This window comes from Chaetodon trifascialis, chromosome 3, assembly GCF_039877785.1.
Source record: "Chaetodon trifascialis isolate fChaTrf1 chromosome 3, fChaTrf1.hap1, whole genome shotgun sequence".
NCBI lineage: Eukaryota > Metazoa > Chordata > Actinopteri > Chaetodontiformes > Chaetodontidae > Chaetodon > Chaetodon trifascialis.
The window spans coordinates 10,843,837-10,863,222 of NC_092058.1; the positions used below are offsets into that span (position 1 = coordinate 10,843,837).

At 43.1% G+C, this 19,386-nt stretch overlaps 1 protein-coding gene across 1 annotated transcript in view; it reads left to right on the forward strand.

Annotated features, from left to right (window-relative positions):
- The first annotated feature begins 4,998 nt into the window (after window positions 1–4,998).
- LOC139351334 (zinc finger E-box-binding homeobox 2-like) overlaps window positions 4,999–19,386 on the forward strand; it is a 28,759-nt gene continuing 14,371 nt past the window's right edge. The window contains exon 1 of the mRNA XM_070993178.1: window positions 4,999–5,059. Within this exon, the coding sequence (XP_070849279.1) occupies window positions 4,999–5,059 (61 nt within the window). The remainder of the gene's footprint in view (window positions 5,060–19,386) is intronic.

Here is a 19,386-nt window from a genome sequence, read left to right on the forward strand (position 1 = left end):
ACACAGCGCTGTAGTGAGAAATATCTGCACATTTTATACACCAGGGAGGTTTGTTTTAGGCCTGTTTATGGAGTTATAATTTTAGGCTGAGGGGTCATAGATTCGTAAAACAAGTTTCCAGGTGAAGACATCGGTGTAATCTGCTGGATGACATTTGTTTCTATTCCTGGTGGATTAATGCAATGACTGCTTTCCTCCAATAGAGTGCAGCACAACCTGAGATCAAGCTCAGATAGCCAACAGTGTTTCTCTTTCATTCACTACTCATGAAGCCCCTCCAGCATAACTTGGATCACGCTCTACATAGTCTATCACCCTGAGGGCAGTTAATCTATATTCTGCATAATTCTGATCCAATGCTATTTTAACCAATCTAACCAACTGGCTAAGCAGAGGGCATTTATCCTAAATCATACTTCTTTTTGTCCTTGTCCTAATTGGAAAATCCCTCATTATGAATATGATTTAGACCTGCCTGTCACTGCAGCCTATTATGAGCAACAGTGATCTGCTAGGCTGCTACAAGTAAGTGAATTACTGTTAAAAATGGCTGCTCTTGATGACATCAGTGCCTGGACGGGCTCTCTGTGGTCAGTGGGGACTGGCACTGTGGGCTGCCGAATGCTGTAAGAAAGACAAACTACACAAATCTGGCTTGTAAAATATTATCAACATGACATATCTGCTTCTAAAATACTTTGAATAAGAGAGTGGTGGGAAAGTTTGGAGACGAAATAAGTCTTGCAAAGTTCATACCACATGATATTGTACAGCAGTTATTCCCAATCTTCTTGGCTTGTGACTCCTTGAAATGAAGTCATGTCTATTTGTGACCTCACATCACAGGATACGGTGGTGTGGAAGTGAGTTAGGAGCAGTGCATCCAAGGAGTGATTTTTTTCCCTCAGACTGAAGCAAAATTATAGAAAAGACATAAAAAAAAATAGATCTAATTTATGTATCAGAAGTATTTTTTGCCTCTCTTGCCTCTTTAATCACCTCGTGACCTCTTGGATTTATCTTGGGACTCAGTGAAGTATCCCTCCGCCAATCTGTGAACCATTTGTGAACACTTAGGCAAAATACATAACAATAAAGTTACACAGAGAGCCTAATTATAAATAATTATAATGAGGAATTGGGTGATTACAATAAAATCAGCCTATCAATGTCATGTGCAACCTTACAAGCTAGTTAAACAAGCTAACTAACTTTTACCGAACTAAATAATGGATTAAAGAAACTACAGGTAAGCTTTTTAAAACTTCCTGATGGTGAGTGGCAATACGATCAATATTAGAATAGTATGAGGATACCCTGGTAGGATTTAGAAGCTAACACACTTCTCGCCTTGCCCGTTATTTTCGTCACTTTATATAACAGCTCGTTGTGTGCTAACGCCATCACTTAATATGCTGTGTTTTGATGGTCTTACAAATATGATTTACAGTAACTTTTTAATGTAGTGTTTTTAACATGGTATCACCACCATTACTTTTTACAGTGTTGGCTCATTTTGGTTCAGGGGCCCCAGTGTGCTTGGACTATATTGGCATTGTGGTGTTGTGGCATGGCACAGTAGACTCACGGCAGCCACTACAGCCTGGCAGTGATGCTAAGGTTGACTCATTTGCTCCAAGGCGAGGGGAAGTTCTCCTGACGGACTACTGATTTGCAATCTGGCATGTCCACATTTGTTATTTGAAACAATAGCTGAATCTCCACAGCAGGGTCTAATGGGGTCTTCGCAGCAAGGGCAGCAGATAGGAGATGAAAGGCAAAAGAATAGCATTTTCTAATCCATAATATTATGGTTACGCAGTGAATAAGCACGTTTGTGAAAGTGTTGGTGTATGAAACAGTTAATGTTACAGCTACTATAGGCCCATACATGTTAGTCAATTTGAGGAAGTAACCCTTTTCGCAGATGTGTACCATGTATCAGAACTCGTGGTTGCTCATCATCAGAGGTAGGCTGAGCTTTTCGATGGAAAGATTGAACACGCCTGCTGTATTTGTGTAATGTAACTTAACTCCTGATTTGACACAGTTACATAATATTCAGATCTAAAGCACAGTGCCCTTCACTGACTCCTCTCTTCAAAATGGACATTTCGGAAACACTGTCTTGTCCCCTGCCTCAGGCCAAAGTAATTGTTATGCAAAATGGCCGTAGCTTCCTTTTCACAAAATTAGAGGATCTGTGCGTGTGTGTGTGTGTGTGTGTGTGTACTTTCAAGCTATATTCTTCAACAGGTTTGAGTAAGACTTGAACGTAAACCGTCAGACAGCGCCGATGCACAGATTGCGTCGTCGACTCTCTACAATGTGATCTCCACTTCTCTGTAGAGTTACAAATGGAAATGCCAAAATAAGAACTGAGTTTTTCAAATGCAAAGAAGTGGGCAGCATAATGACTTTTCTCTTTTCTTGTCTTGCCATTCAGAGGGAGGCTTTTCTTTTCCTTTGTCACTTAGGTTGGCATATAATTAACTCCTGCTTAATATGCTGTTTAAGGGCTCTCCTCCCCATGCAAGAAGCTTTGAACCCATAGACCACAGTCAGGGACAAAACCCCAGTGGGACTGCTTCCTCCATGCTCCTCCTTGTGTGCATGTGTGTGTGTGTGTGCGTGTGTTTGTGTGTGTGTAGAAGCAGTTGTTTTAACAAGACAGTAGAAAGCTCAAACTATAGTGCGGCAGTGTTGCTGTGTCCTTTTTTTTACACCACACAACTATTAAACGAAAATAAGACAAACATTCGATATACCAATCTTAGTCATAGTCCATCAGTAATCAGTAAACCCTTCAAACAGTGCATAATTAAAAGCATCTATAAAAGACGTACATTAGAGTGCAGTAAGAGCGTGTTTTAAAGCAAACAAAGAAGGCTATGCTGCGGTTGATTTATTTTAACTTTGAGTGGTTAAACCCATCAAAAGACGTACAGCGTGGCACTTCTCAGTGAAGCTGAATAAACAGCGAAACCTCACTAAACTTACATTTCAGGTGGCTTGTAACAAGCTACAGTTATAAACATACATTTAAACAAATCAGGCCTGAGTCAGAAATTTGCACTTTGATTAAAATCATGTTTGAATGAAAAACTTTTCCACTTAACCTGAAGTAATGACATGTCACATGGATGCATATAAGCATAACTTAAAAAGAAAACAGCTCCCAGGACCTCAGAAGCACCTCTGCACCTCTGTGACCCTCATCTGTAGCAAAGTTTATTGCCCCCCTCCTCACCTCCCTCTTTTTCTCCTCCCTCTCCTCTATCCATCCCACCACAATGAGCCGCGATGACCCTTCTGTCCCCCTCTTTCTTCGGGCCTCCACTCCCTCCCCACCTTCAGGATGCTTTCTCTTCCAGAATCCATTAAGAGACAAACCCCCAGCAGTTGTGATGGGTGAAGGAATGGAGGGGGATGTGATTGGTTTTGCATCATGAGCTTATAACTTAGGGAAAAGGGTCTTGCATAAAATGTGACCTTGAGCTCATGGTTGAAAAGGTTGAGGTGGTTGGAGTTTTAATCATTGTTAGCTTCACAGAAAAAGCCTCCTGAGCTACGAAGTGTTGAGTTATTATTTCATCTGGTGGTATTATGTTATCAAGTTATCTACTAAATTGGTTCATCAACCGTTTTATCCTAATCAGGTATGGCAGTGTTAGAACAGGCCTATTCATGTGCTGATGGCTTTATATGCTTTGATAGTGCAGCTACACCTAAAATCATTGCTTGGTGAGAGTTTACATGTAGTTTATTCAGTGGATCCTCTGTTTCTAAGAGTTCCGTGCAGGTAATCCTTTTCTTCTCTAATCGTTTTGACTGTGTCCGAGCCCGGTTTGTTTGCTCCGCACAGATTCTGTAGTAGGACGCATTATGCGCCGCGAAAAGCTACCCGGCTCGCTTGTATTATCTCGCAGAGTTACTAAGAGGTGGGGGGCGCCAGAAAGCCAAGGTGGGGGTCCTGAGCGCTACGTTAGAGTTTTATTTCGGATGTTTTTTTCAGTTGCAAAACAGATTACGGTCCAGGTTGCAACACAAAGGACCGTCAATGCACCACTTCCTACAGTCATCCAGGGGTGAATGGGGCGCAGGACGGGGTCCACTCCAGGGTACTTGAGCGCAGGTGCGACGCGCATAACAGTCAAGCCATAAAACGTGACGGGGAGGGGAAGCTGGGGGGGGAGCGCGCATACCTGTTCCCATTAACCTGCAGTTAGTATAATACTCTTCGTGATGAACATGCTGCAGGATGAGTTAATCGGCTAATTTGCACCTCGTCGACCAGCCCGTTTATTCAGCTTTAGACGCTGTGCCTGTTAAAGGCTCTCTGCGCGAGGAGTTCGTGCTGCGGCGCGCATGAGACGCACATTCACAAGTTAGCGATGAGCTTTTCGGATCAGCAAAATTACACAACCAGTGAGGAAAACAGAAACATGGTAGCGCTGTCAAATCAACAAGTGGGTGAATCGCTTCTCATCGATGAGGCTTAAATATCCCAACAGATTCAACTGCACAGAAAACACCCAGAAGCTTTATTCATAAATTCAACCATTTGGCTGTAGGTGTTAGATGAGTTGACGCAGCCCAGTGTGTCCCCGCGTTCAGAAAACCAGAACATGCTGGTTGATACACTGTCCTCTCTGAAGAGGAGGCGCAGGGCGGCGAATTCAGGACAATATTGTCAAAGTTACTGTAAGACGCGTTATAACCGGTGGTCCATGTGCGCAAGTCTTACCAACACTGATTACTTTGTAAATGAGGAAGGTGTACGTTTACGATGCCAAGGCTGACCTCAGGGCCAACCTCTGCTGCTGACATCACTCCTCCTCACGGCTCGTCGCCTCTGCTTGGAGTCGCATCAAGGTCTGAGTCTCCCGCTGTGACCGAAGGCGATGCCTCATCACCATTCATTCTCAGGCAGGCACTCAGGACAAACACACACTCGCACCGCTCCCTGGACAACTTTTTGACGCGAAATAAAGCGTGATGATGACAGAAGAAAGCAGGGGCAAACGAAGGAAACAAGCCAACCCCAGGAGAAATCGAGGTAAGAAACGTGCAGCGCTGGAAAGTTTTTACAAGTTGGTAAACGGTGCGGACAGATGTTGCTGCAGCGGACAGGAGCTCTCATGCGAAGCGTGTTTATTTCTTCTGCAGTTTGTAGAAAAACTTGCTTCAGACGTTGCATTATCACCGCGGAACAATTCTTCTGCACGGCACATCGGCTACATTCATATTTCAGACACATGTTTTTGCGTTCATGGCTTGTGATTGCCTTGCAGCATGAATTGCGGGGATGAGCGGTGAGCTTTGGTCAGGGTGGCACTGGGATTATTCTACCTGCACACATACCTGGGTAAAGCCATGAAAAGAAAAGTGTGAGGAAATCCATAAGAAAAACTCACATGAGGCTACACGCCTTTTTTGAAAGCTCTTGACCCTTGTATATTTAATGTACCTGAAAAAACGGATTATCTGAATAAAAGGCAAATCTACGATTTAGAAGGATCCTCTCTTTCTGAAACATTGTCTGACTAAGAAACATTTCTCGGTCAAACAGGCTTGTTTCAGTCCACTGGTACTTTCTCTTACATGCTTTTGTTTTGTTGCTGTTCACGCTGAAAGCTTCATCTGCTCTGAGACTAAAACTTTCCAGGATCTTGCGCGCTTATTATCTATATTCTATGATCTGCCTGCACACTAATCTGACATTTTACGTCAAAATGTCCAGCATTTAATAGCGTTTCTTTTATCAGCATGTCTTTTAGTATAAAGTGGACTGCATCAGAAGTAAAAATAGCTTAGGGTGGATTTTCATCTGATCTTCTGAAGCGAAGGCGTTTCTCCAGTGTCATACATTAGATAACTTTTTTTTTTTAATCAAAAATTTCAATACATGCATGATACAAAATAGTAAGACTTTGGGAAATATCCATAAATTGATAGTTCATTTTGGCTTCGTAGTTTTGTTTTGTTTTTTTAACAAATAGAAATGTTTTAAAATATGATGCATTTAGCCAAAGACGCCGATCACGTGCACATGGAATTAATTCTGCTGCACATTTTACATTTTTCAATGCAAGTCTTACATCAATCATCTTATGAAGAATTAGTGGAAAGAGTTAGCTGACTCCCTACAAAAGAGGAACCTCTTGACAGTATGCTGAATTAAGAAACTTTGTTGAGATCTTCATGCATCAGGTAGTGCCTTGTTTGTGTGTGGCTCTGATCTCCCAAACAGAAGTAAGGATACACACACCTGTGCATGCACACACACGTGTAAACATTTGTTCTTCTGTCCGGCAGATGAGGACTGAAAATTTATGTTGAACCCTACTTCCCTAAACCAAAACAAACTAAAATTATCCACAACATCAGACACTCCTCTGACCCTAAATTTAACTTTCAACCATTTTATAATAACCAAAATGCAAACCTAACCTCAATCCCTTAAACCTAAATGAACATGTTTCTAAATTATTTTGCCACTAATTGAGTTTATGGGTGATACGTGACAGCCATTGAACTGCTGGCTCTGCAGCTCATGCAAAATTGTTGGATGACTCAGGAAAAGCCATGAGATATCCTAAACAAACCTAACCATTACCCGAATGCAAACACAGCCGTAAGCCCAGAAAAACACAGAATTGATTGAGTTGGTCACTCAGGTTTTTTGTCATCTTGCTATCACTGAGAGGATGTTGTGTCTTCAAAAACACGCACACGTACAGATACACAAACACCGCTGGCTTTCTCTCTCTTCACTCTCTCGAGGTTCGTGAAAGCCACTACAAACCATGCATGCATGCTTGTTTGTCTCCGATCTGACACACAACTGTCCTAAACCTATTTGTTCTCAGGAGACCATTTACCAGTACGGTTTATTAGCTTGCTGTAAGTGTTTCCTCATTTTATTCAGTGAGGTGTGAAGCTCAGCAGGAGTGTCACCAGGGTGAGATCCCCCCTGGCTGCTCAGCAGTAACGGGTACTTGAGTTTGCATGCGTGCATGCACACACACACACACACACACACACACGCTCTCACCTTTGACTGGCACGTAGCAGTTTGTCGACCACTGCACTCTATCTCACAAATCATCACCATCACACTGCTGTGAAAGTTATCAACATAAAGGCACACTTACTGACAAGGACCTGTCATTTATCAGAACACCAGTAAAAAAAACGTCCAGTCCCTTTAATTCCTGCAGTGACCTCTGAGGAAAGATAACCTTCACCTCGGGTCAATTTCCAGTAAATTTTTGCCAGTGACGGCCTTTTAAAAGTGACTGTAAGAAAAAGGATTATAAATTGTTATTTAGCCGAAAACTGCAAGTGCCATGTTGAAGCCTGTTATATTATCGGTTGGGACATAAGTTTGGTCTGCTTTTGTTCCCAGTTGCACTGTCTATAGTTAGCGAATCTGCATTTCTGCATGCATGCGTGCGCTGATGGCATGCTTACACATAGCATATGTGTATGTCAAGCTTTAATGTGTGTGAAAGGTTTGCGTGAGTGAGCGCTTGCTGCGTTTACATCCTCATGTCAGCGTAGAAATGTATGTTCTGAAGCTCTGTGTAGGATTTGGAATGTGCTGGGTTGTGTGAGCAGGGAGTTAAAGGTCCTTGATAAAACCAAATGAATTTGGCAGGCCAGACTCATAAGACAGCGATTTGGGGATACTTTCCAAACCAGAAGAAAGAGAAAAAAACATAGGCTGACTTTTCTTCTGTCTCCAAGGCGCCTATTGATTATGTCTCTGTCTCCCCCAATAAAACTGTCAATGTTCACCAATCTTAGGCAACGTGACGAAATTACTACTCTTCATTCCTGGCAGATTAAAAACAGCCTTGAGACAAAGGAAACATATCCATTTGAAAACGATGACCTGTATTTACTGGTTGTGCGTGAGAAATTTGAGTGTCAAAGAGTGTGAATTAATTAGCTGAGCACTGATAGCCAGCGGTTCAACACCCCCCCTTCAGGCCCACATACAGTCAGTTAAACCTAAAATATCAGACAACATGGGGTCATTTGCCTTTTTTGCCCACATTTCTAAATAATCAAAGTGTTTTCTGCTCAACCAAAAATCTCAAAAATCTGGATGATGTTTGAAGAATAAAGGAGAAATCTTCTATTTTGCTCCACAAAAAAATGCCATGATTATTTTTACCAGACCATTTGGTGAAGAAATCGAAGAAAACGGCTAAATCTTAATTTTAGTTCTTGAAAGGCAACTTTAATGAAGCAGCTCTTTAACATCCATTCTCCATCTTAATTTCGCAGAGGCCACCTTGTTGGTGCAGTGGTGCCTCTGAGCAGAAGCAGCAGAGTTTAGAAAGCGTTGTCATTGATTTAAAGTGTTCTGGCTGGACTGTGTACAGGCTTTCCCTTGTGTTCAAACTCAGCAGGCGTCTTCACCAGAATGACATCACTGATCAGATTCATTCAAACTCGCTCTTGAATCAAATGTAGGGCTGCATTTCATGAGCACCCTCGCAAACATATTTAGTCCCATTGTCTTGCGCGTTATGTTTTGTTATTCCTTGAAAAACCTCCCTCTGTTTTCGAGTTGATGTGCCTTTTTAAGAGAGAACTTTCTCTCTCCCTGCTTCCCTCACTCCCTCTTTCTCGTTTTTCTTCTTTTTTCAAGTGCCAATTTATTTAAACTCCTTTCCCCTTTTCTTCTTTCTCCTTCATTGATTTCCAAACCCCAGTCTTTGTATGCAGCTGGGCCCCAGCTGTGTGTCTGTGACTGTGTATGTGTGTGCATATATGTGTGTGTGTGTGTGTGTGTTTGTGTGGGTTTTTCTGGCACAGTGCTGCCACACTGAGCACAGCACACTGTACACAAAGGACTCGCGCAGCAAAAAAGAGAGGGAAAAAGAGAAAGAGAGAATAGGGGGAAAACATTTGAAAGTTAAAGACTGACGCGCTTGTACTGTACAGAGCGGAGGGGCCGGGCCTTTTGGACCGGGCCTACTTTAACGGCAGATGTATCGGCGCTCTGGGATGAGGGGTGGGGAGAGCGAGACAGCAATGAAGAGCCCAGGCACCACAGTTTATTACCAGGACTCTTCAAGGGGCTCAGCTCAGGCGTCAGAACCAGCGGGTGGGAGGGACAGAGGATGAAGAAAAGAGGAGGATGACAGAGGTGGGGAACTGATGGGGTTGACGGGGCTGGAGACAGTGAAAACAGCTCTGCGGCGTGAGAAGACAAGACATGGAGCGGCTGAGGGGCGTGAGGGGTAGAGACAGAAGAGACAGGATGGGCGACAGAATGTGGGAAAATCTAAGTGTTTCCTCATTTGCTCCTCAACGTTCCCACAGTGTCACACACTTCTCCCATCCTAGCTCTATGTGTTTGATGCGAGATCTGCACAGCAGTAATGGGGAATCCCTTGATTAAGTCCCTCTGGTATTTTTCACATGTTTATTTGATTACTGCTCATTCTGATGCTTCAGATGTAGCCAAAGCAGTCCCATGTCTCACTGTACGTTCTTGCTGCGTGGCTGCCACGCTGCTCCAGGAGGAATTATTTGGAAAGTTTTGCGGTGCCATTGGAGGATTAATACATGCAGAGGGGTTTTCCGCCATATTAGCTCATGCACATGACTCTTTGGAGTTGGAGGATCTCTTGTTTTTTGGCTGCATAACTTCCTTTTCTGCACATTGCAACAAAACCTAAAATTTGCGTTTTAAAACTATTTGCACCGCTCACAGAAATGACACTTTTATTCAAACGATCACGTTGCTTTGGTGAAATCCAGTGCGGTTTGAGAAGCACCACGATGAACACGACTTCATTAGACAGCTGCGTGCTGAGAGGATGTCTAAGGATCACACTCCTTTAAACTGTAAGATAGTGCTAATAGCCACAGAGCTCATGAGGTGTGTGTGCATGTGTATGTGTGTAGGTGTCTGGGTATACACTTTTCACACATTTAAAACGAACTGTAGTTCTTGTGGCTTCTCACTCACATACAGGCATTTCTATTTTCACATCAAAGGCGTTTTATCTGATAGAGGTTTACATATTGTATAGCTTGATGCTGCAAATTGATCCCTTTTCATTCTTGACATATTCCATTTGCAGTGTTATTATTACATTCTTTGTCGTTGCTTTGGCAAGGCTCCTCACCATTAAGTCTATTTGTGGATCTTCCTTTTGTGCAGACAGCCTGGTTATTATGCGTTTGATATGCTGCACATGTTTGACAGAAGAAAGAGGTTAAAACGATCCACATAGGCAGGCTCTCTGCACACAGTTTATAGATATGTGCTGTTTTATCACACCTCAAATTAAATTTGGAAACCCTGCTTCAGCTGTCATGTATTACAAGGCCCAGATGGGTGGCAGAGAGAGAGGGGAGAGAAGTAAAAAGAGACAGGGAGAGAGGGGAGAGCAGCCTGGCAGACAGGCAGACGCACTCAGCTGGCTGAGAGTGTGCCAGTATTTGCCAGTGAGGGAACTCAATATAGCAGAGCAGCAGGGTGAAAGAGGAACAGTTTGATATGTGATGTACATCAGCAGCCTGCAGGAGAGGGGCGCCATTTGTTTAAGATCTTCCTCAGTCACCTCTGAGGCCAGAAAACCTCAACAAACTCTCTGAGTCTGTGTCCATTTTCTTATTGCTTCAATGTTTTCAAGCCAAATTAGTCTGTTTCTCACTTCATCTCATGCACATCTGTCCTTCCACTTACAATTAGCACTATGATAAAGCTCACTAAAAATACTGTAGAACTAAATAGCTGTATCGAAAGAGAAATAATCAGTTAAAATATTTAGCCGTGGCTTGCAGAGACTTTCAGATCACGGACAAACAAAGGGATCTTGTTTCACAAGACCAGAGCATGGCACTAGAGGAAGTGTGCTCGTAATGAATTAGTAGTAGGGAGTCTACAGTGGGAGAGGGTGATATGGATGGATTTGTCTATTGCAGTGTGTGTAGTTATATAATAGAGTGTGTCATGATGTAGGAAAATGAATTAAGGAACTTCTTATGCATGGAATAGTCAGTCGTTCACAAGCAAATCATGATACTGTCACCTGTTACCAATGAACCAGTTTACCTGTGGAAGCAGGTGTTTTTGGAGCATTCCACAACTTTCCCAGTCTTTAGTTGCTCCAGTCCCAACTTGTTTTAAATGTGTTGCTGGAATGGGGCTGCAGCTAAGGATTATTTAAGTTACCGTCGTCTTAAAACATCAGTAACAGGGAATAATGTCTGTTACAAGTTCCCAGAAATGACAGTGAGAACTTTAAGATGCTAGTTTTGGTCAAAAACCGTTTTGATAGAAAACCCAAATATTTTCCATTTACAAAGATACTGTATAAAACAAAGAAAAGCAACATATCTTCACATTTGATAAGATGAAACCAGAGCATGGTGAAGCATTTTTGCCTCTGAAATGACTTGGAGCTTTAACAGTATGTCCCAATTGTTGACGATATATTTTATGTTGGTCAAGTAATCAGCTCTAAACTCCAAATCTCTCTTTGGATAATCCAGCGAATGAAGTACCGGACAAATGCATCATCACATTAATGCAAAAATCCTAAAAAATAAACATTGCAGTAATCCTTGGTTTGCTCATTGCCAAGAATGCCCAACTGCAAACAGAGATATTCATGGGATCACCACCGTGGTACAACCCTGATTCCAAAAAGATGATTCTCTCACCTGTTACCAATGAACCTGTTTACCTGTGGGATGTTCCAAACAGGTGTTTTTGGAGCTTTCCACATCTTTCCCAGTATTTAGCTGCTCCCGCCCCAGCTTGTTTGAAATATGTTTTGATGGCATCAAATTATCAAATGTATATCTCACGGTGTGTAATGTAGCATTTTATCGTCCACCCCACAGTATTTCTGTAGTCTCCTCATTGACCATTAGAAAGGCAGGACGCCCTTCTCCTCCGTCCAGTCCACCATCGTAACTCATCATAACTCTGCAAACAAGGCTTGGTGCTTCTATCAGCCCAGGTGCGGGAAAAAAAATTAAACTTGGACTTACAGCAAGAAAGGGATGGGAAGGTTCAGCCAGCAGCTCCCCCTCCTCTCCGCTGTTTCCCTGTACCTGTGATCACCTGGCACCACCACCTTCATCTGACCTGCATATCTCACGCTCTGTCCTGCTCACACACAGATACTGCACATACACATAGTTACCTGGGAGGGAGTAAACACATTCCATCATGGAGCGAATATGCCTCACTGATTCTTAGGCCCACCTGTAACCATCAAGGCTTTAGGTCTTATATTTTACACAAACTATCGCACTATCTATCAGACTCCCTTTCTCTCACTCCCTTAATCTGTTTATTTTGCTGGCAGCATCTCATTTTTTAGCACATTTACACTTTGTCTCCACCAGTCACTTTAAGAGGCAGTGAAGGCATCGCCTCTGCAGGTGCATATGCTCTATCAAAGGCAATAAATGCGTTCACTCATTCAATCAGCCTATCAACAATGTTGTCTGTAATGCATACATATCACTGGCCTTTGAATGCAGTCTTTTTCAGGTCTGATAAACACAAAACACGCTGGTCACCGTTACCTCAGACAAAGCAAGGATGTCGATGCTTGCAAGCAGCCTGCAGTATTAGATCTCTCAAATTCATCTCTGGTCGCTCAGGTATGATAAGGAACAGGATCCTTACACCGGAAGTATTTTGTGCTAGAGAGGAAGCAACTCAAATAAACTATCAGTATGCAAACCGTGTAACAATCTAGTAGATAGTCTTATCTTTTTGAAAGACTTTCTCATGATTCGTGACAGGTTGACATGTTTTTGATGGTGTTGCAAAATGACAAGACCAGGCAAGGAGAATCAAGGAGGACAGAAATCAGTCTGAAGTTGAAGTTAAATCTCTGGCCATACAGTCGACTTCTGCAGCTCAGGGAAACAGTGCAGTTATGATTATGCGGTGCATACGTGTTTTGAGCATTGTAGAAGGGGAAGTAAGTTATAAGGCAGCCTGGCAGCATATCAGAGGGAGGTAACGTCATCTAAATGATACAAGTAATAGGTAGGTGTGAATGTGTCCAGGCCTGATACTGAGACAGGGCTCTGAATGTGGGACACAGATCTGAAGGGTTGACTTTGTTTTCTTCATTGTAACTTCTTTTGCAGCTTTTTCTGGCTGTCATCTGCTGCCTTTCTTTCTCTTTGTGTGAGTATCTTTTTCTTGTTCTGTTTCAGTGTTCTGTCCTCTCTCCTTCTCCTCTTTCTTTATCACCCCTTTGATTGCTCTTTATCTCCTCGTGTCTCAGCTCCTCCACCTCCTATCCCTTTCGCTCTTTTTCCATTTTTATCCAATCCTTCTCCTACTTTCTTCCCTCTTCTTCCATCTATCCATCCTCCGCTCCTCCCAGCCCGGGTTCCCCGAGCCCTGTACGGTCGCCATCATGTCCCCCCCGCCCTTCCCCCCCTCCCTGAGCGCCTCCCCTGTCCCACTGACACCACACGCTGCTCCCATCCCCCGAAAACCACTTCAAACAGCCAGCGCCATCAAAGCCCACAGTCAGGCAGCCAGTCAGCCAGCCAGCCAACCGGCCAGCCAGCCTTCTGCTTCGACTTAAAATTACTGTCGTCCCAGTCGCAAGGCTGCTTTCCTCTTCTGATACACATCAAAGATCCTCTTAAACTCCCAAAGTTTGCTTTTTAAACCTTTCTTCTTGTTGAGTCTTTTTTATATACATTATTTCGCTGGTTGAGGTTTTTTATTCTCTCTCTCTCTCTCTCTCTCTCTCTCTCTCTCTCTCTCTCTCTCTCTCTCTCTCGCTCCATCATTTTTTTTTCTCCAACTGGGCCAGGTCAGTAATGACATGCACACACTCTCTTGTGTGGTTCTGCTGCCTTTGCATTTTTCTCCATGACTTTAATTAGTTTCTTTTTCAAGGCGTTGGTTCAGGCTTCACATGCACAGCACACACATTCTCTCTCTCTGTCTCACGCACACACACACACACACACACACACACACACACACACACACACACACAATCATCAGTACATCAAGCTGTAACTAAACTAACATACTAAACATACGGACGTGTGTACATTAATATGCAATATGTCATAAATCTTCCTAATCAGAACTGCATAACCACAAAAAGAAAAGTTTAACTGTGTGTGTGTGTGTGTGCGCGCGCGCGCGCGCCTGTGTGTGTCCTTCTCTTTTTGCTGCATGTATTTCTGTATATGTGCGTGCGTAAAGGGAAGAAAGTGACGAAAGAAAGCGACGGGGGAGGCAGGGACAGAGAGAAGAGACGAGACAGTGTTTGCAGACATGTGAGGAAGAACTGAGAGAGAGACAAAGAAAATAAAAGCAGAGTGACACATTAGAAAGGCATCTCTTCTATGTTTCAAAGCCATGGAGGTCACATGTGGTCACTTGAAATGTTTCAGTGCATCATCATCTCTGGGGTGGAGGATGTAATGTCGATAAACGCCAGAGGATGGCGCCCCGTCTGTATGTTAACCAGGCAGGAACTGGCTGCCAGGTCTCATGTACAGGATGCATCTATAAGAACATTTGTCATTACTAACAAAGCATATTAAGATACAGTTACATCTAATGCTTTCTAATTTTACTGAATGACTCGTAACCCCAGCAGCAGTCTGTTGTCTTTCCTTTGCTGATTCTCAGGACATCCACTCTTGTCTGTCTTCATTTTCAACTTCTTGCATTTAAGGGTGGAGAAAGATAAAAGGGAATGATTATTAGACAGCTGTAATAGTAGTTGTATTGATGTTGCTGAATACCTTCACATGGCCTGCCCTGGTCTTTTATTTCTTAATGTGTCCTCATCAGAATTTCTGTATCTTGTGTTTTAAATCTGCTTTGAGTGGTAAGACAAAGACATTTTGGGCTTTAATGCAGTAAATTGTCCAATAACGCCACATCTTGCAAAACACCTCCAACAGATCTCAAATACAGATGTTTGAAGTCGACAAAGTCAGTCCAGGCATATTTGTCTCACCCTCAAAACAAATCTACCGTAGTAAATAACTGAAAGTTGCAGCTTGACTTGAACTAACCAAATCCCACATCGTATAGCTGTTAAGCTCAAAGAGGAGTTTTATTTAGCGTGCACCCCTATTAAAAAACTTCAGAACCTTTGTGCTCCGTCAGAGAATGTTTTAATATTCAAAAGGAGCCACTATTGTGTGGTTTCTTGCGCCAACGTACAAAATAAAGAGCCACATCAGACAGCTGGAACGGTCCCTGAGCATTTTCATGTGTAAAGAAAAAAGAGGGAAAACAAATTTGGAGGGGGGAGACAGGGGTATTTATAGAGTGGTGTGAGAGTCTTTGCAATGACAGGAGTCTAATGAAGTGGAGTTCGGGTTTTGATTCACAGTGTGGTGAGTGCGTGGGTCCCTCTGTGACCGTTACTGCATTCCAGCACCGATCCCTCGCTACACGGAAACCAGTGCGGGCCACAGGAGGAGGCGTAGGGCCAACTCAAAATAACGTCTTCCTCTAACCCAGCTAACCTTTCTCACCAACATGAGTCCTGCTTCCAGTGCAGCAGATGCACACAGGGTTACGGTGGCACCGACACGGAGCTCAAACATGGTGACAAGACTTTATTCATGAGTACAAGCTCTCACACACAGCGTAGATACAATAGTGGAGTCTGTTTATCACTGCTGGTGAGTCACTGACACGGTAAATGAGTCAAATGACACACAATTCAGCGTGACATAGTAGGGAAGTCCAGAATGATATCAACAGTGTTTCTTATTTTAACTTTGGTAGATGAGTGGAAACTGTATTCTGTGTTTATTACAGTGTATTAAGTGTGCAGTGAAATGAGGAAGCTTGAAAGGGACAGTGATTGGAGGCTGTTGGTCGTCATTGTTGCAGCCAACGGTGTGAATGTTCAAGATGTTAAATAGCTCTGAGAAAAACACTAGAAAATGTCCAAACTGTCAAAACAGTTTACTTATGAATATGTAGTAATGATTTTTTAAATATGTATAAATAAACTTGCTGTGTACTCACAACAGAAATAAAAAGGTAAATACCTTAATTATCCAAAAAATAATCTTAAACTGTAGAGAGTTACATTTAAAAGCTTCCCTCAAAGTTCTCTCAAAGAAATGTCACTGAAGCAGAAAGCCACACATATCTGCTTTGGCGGTAAAGGATGGTGTCAAACAAGGTAATTTCTCTTTCCTTTTTTGATAAATGTCACTGTGGTGGTCTGCAGGACAGGTAAACATGATGGCAGCAGCGTACAGGAAACCTCCAAAGGAAGAACAAACGTAACCACAACATCTCTTTGCGCACCTCTTCACTCACACCTTTTGCCTTCTCTGCAAAGAGAAAAAGTGATTGCAGCATTTTTCTTGCAAACAAATCAATAACTGTGTTTGGTGAGCAGCTGGCGGTCTCAGGTGGCGGTGCTAGGGCAGTAGGTGTATTGTTTAATGATAGTTTTTAGTGCTCATTTTTGTCCGTTCAAGGGAAACACAGTAAACCACACAGCAGCCAGGTGAAGGAAATTAAGTGAAGCAGCGCTTTTGTCACAGAAAAAACATTTGAACTTCGTCAAATGCATTCAAATTAACATACAAGCTGTTTTCTTTTTTCAGCATTTATGTTTGAAAAACAAAGAAGAGCCCATTGAAATGAGACTGAGGTGGTCAGCCATTTCAAACCCTCTGCCGTTTATTTTGGGTGATCTGTGCACCTACTAGATGCTGCATGTGGAAACGGCATCCTCTATAGAAAGCGGCGCCATTATCGATGGAAGAAGATAACAGTAATAACGACACCGCGAATGGCGAGCGCAGTCTCCAGCAACATCGCCTGTTTGAGCTCTACCTGTGAGAAATGTAAAGCTATTAATTTTGGCGTTCGTGTGGAGGCAGCTGTTGACTCGACAATCATTATAGGCTACAAAAATATATCATGGATGTCTAGCGTTGACTCACCACAATCTAAGAATACATAGCTTTGGTGGGAATCTACAAGAGGGGATGAAAGTATACCCTATGAGTGTGTTACTCCTTCTTCTTCACACCGCCTCTCCATGTGCGACTGTATCTGCACTTCACCGTACCTCCAAGTGACTCACAGTTTTCTGACTGCTTCACCAGCACGTATGTGCACCTCTGTGGTGCGATCGCTGCTCGTGGCCGCAAGTTATTTGGGACCTCTTTCCTGTGCATGCTCACTTTCACTACACCTGTTTCTTTCTCTCTGTCTTTCTCTGAAGTGCATAAACACACGCGGACGTGGTAGCACAGAAAATGCCGTTCGAGCGTATGTTTGACACTCACTCCATCATGTCTTCGCGTTGTTAATCTCAACACAATGTATACACTCTGAGAATTCCCACATGTTTGGCAAAGGAAACCATGAGAAGAAGTGAACTTGCACATACTGTGCTGTATTTAGAGAGCGATGAAAGATGTGCAGTACGCATGGGTAAAGTGCAAATATGAGTAGGAGGAGATTAGGCCTATCAGATGTAAAAAAAAAAAAAAAGAAGAAGAAGAAGAAAGAAAGAAAAAAACTGTCTAGGATTGTAGGGGAATGATAAAGACAATAGCAGCGAAGTTGTCATCCTCTCAATTTGATCATGAGCTAGATTAGCTTGCCCTGCAGCATAATGACTGTACAGTAAGTCACAGCATTGTTAACTGTTTGTGTGGTGGTTTACAAAAAGTGCTGTACATTATTTCTGCTTGTTTGCTGTTGGTTTCATCTGTCTGTCTTTTGAAGCCAGAGCAGGTTTCCACTCAGCACATGTGGTTCACTGTTTAGTGCAGTGATGTGACATGTAGATAGAGAATGATAGATCAGTGCTGCTGATTTCAATCCATTTTCAGACGCCTGGGCCTTTCAGGGCGGCCATAGCAGCTGTACACAACACACCACAGCGCGTTACAGTCGGTGTCTCGGGGGCCGTGCTTTGATTCGCAGAGGCTCCTCTGAAATCGTACTGAGAACTCACATGTGAATAATGAAACTAACACCAGCACGCAGTCACACTAAAAACGCAACTCGTTGACAAATCAACTTTGTTAGTTGTATCAGGGAATGGCTCAGCGGCTTTGAAGCTAGCAAAACGCCAAAGGGGATTCTGTTTTTGTGTCACAAGGGCCCTAATTGAAGAGAATCATTAAAAGCCACACTGAGCAGAGGCAAAATAGTTTCAGTACAGTGTTTGCTGCCAATTTAAAGACCACTGCTTAGTGTGCAGAATCGTGGTCCTCTTGTGCTTCTGTCTTTGCAGAGCCTTAATCAATATGAGGGAATTAGCTTGGTGTTTATTACTTGATCTGATTGCTCTGCGCTCCTCTGCCTCTTTCAAAGTGCAGATGTTGCCCCTCGGCTGCACATTCTGTGGTGGTGGTTTAAATGCTCTGACAGGGTGTTGTCTCCTAATGAGCGGGACATCTGAAGGCACAGAGCCGTGACTTCGCTGCCGTGGGACTGCACGGTCTTAAACTTTTCTATCTCTGACTGCAATCCAGATATTCATGAAGTGTCACACACACACACACACACACACACACACACACACACACACACACACACACACACACACACAGAGTTGCTGTCATGTGTTTCTTCGCCGTGTTTGATCACACTGTCGTCCTCTGCAGCAGCAGGCTGGTCTTGCTCCCCATTTGTGCCAACAATACAAGTTGCGTTTGTTTGTTTTTCTGTATTTCTCTATACCCTAGTTTATGTGTGTGTGTGTGTGTGTGTGTGTGTGTGTGTGTGTGTGTGTGTGTGTGTGTGTGTGTGTGTGTGTGTGTGTGTGTGTGTGTGTGCGTTGAGGGAATTTCCCCTCTGCAGCATGTTTTTCACAGTTTGACATCACTTGGAGGATTTGTGTCAGGGACAGTTTGACACTGTTGCTCTCTGCCTCTCTCACCTTTTATTCTCAAATTCCTCACTCCTAGGTCTATCTTTTATCTCGCTCTTTGTCCATCACTTCTTCTTTCTGCCTTCCTTCCGCATAGTTGTTCCTCTGGGCTGTCGTCTTGTTGCGCTGGTGTCTCTGCACGTCTGTCTCGCTCTCCTCACCCCCTTTCTGTAACGTACACACCACAGCTCTGTATACCCAACACATTGCAAGAATGCAAAATCACGAAGTGCACCACACATCACATTTTAGCATCTCTTCCGTCTCACTAATATGACCTTTATAATCCCCATCACGGTGTCACAGTTTCAGTCTCATGTATTCTCACCAGCAGCCATTCGCAGACTTTTGTGTGGCCTGCTGCCAGCCAGCTAAGAAATGACTGTAATCAATTGAACTAGGACTTAGACTTTCATATCAATGTGTTTGTGGTTATTTTCACCATCATTAGACAAGAATGTTTGCACTTCCTCTT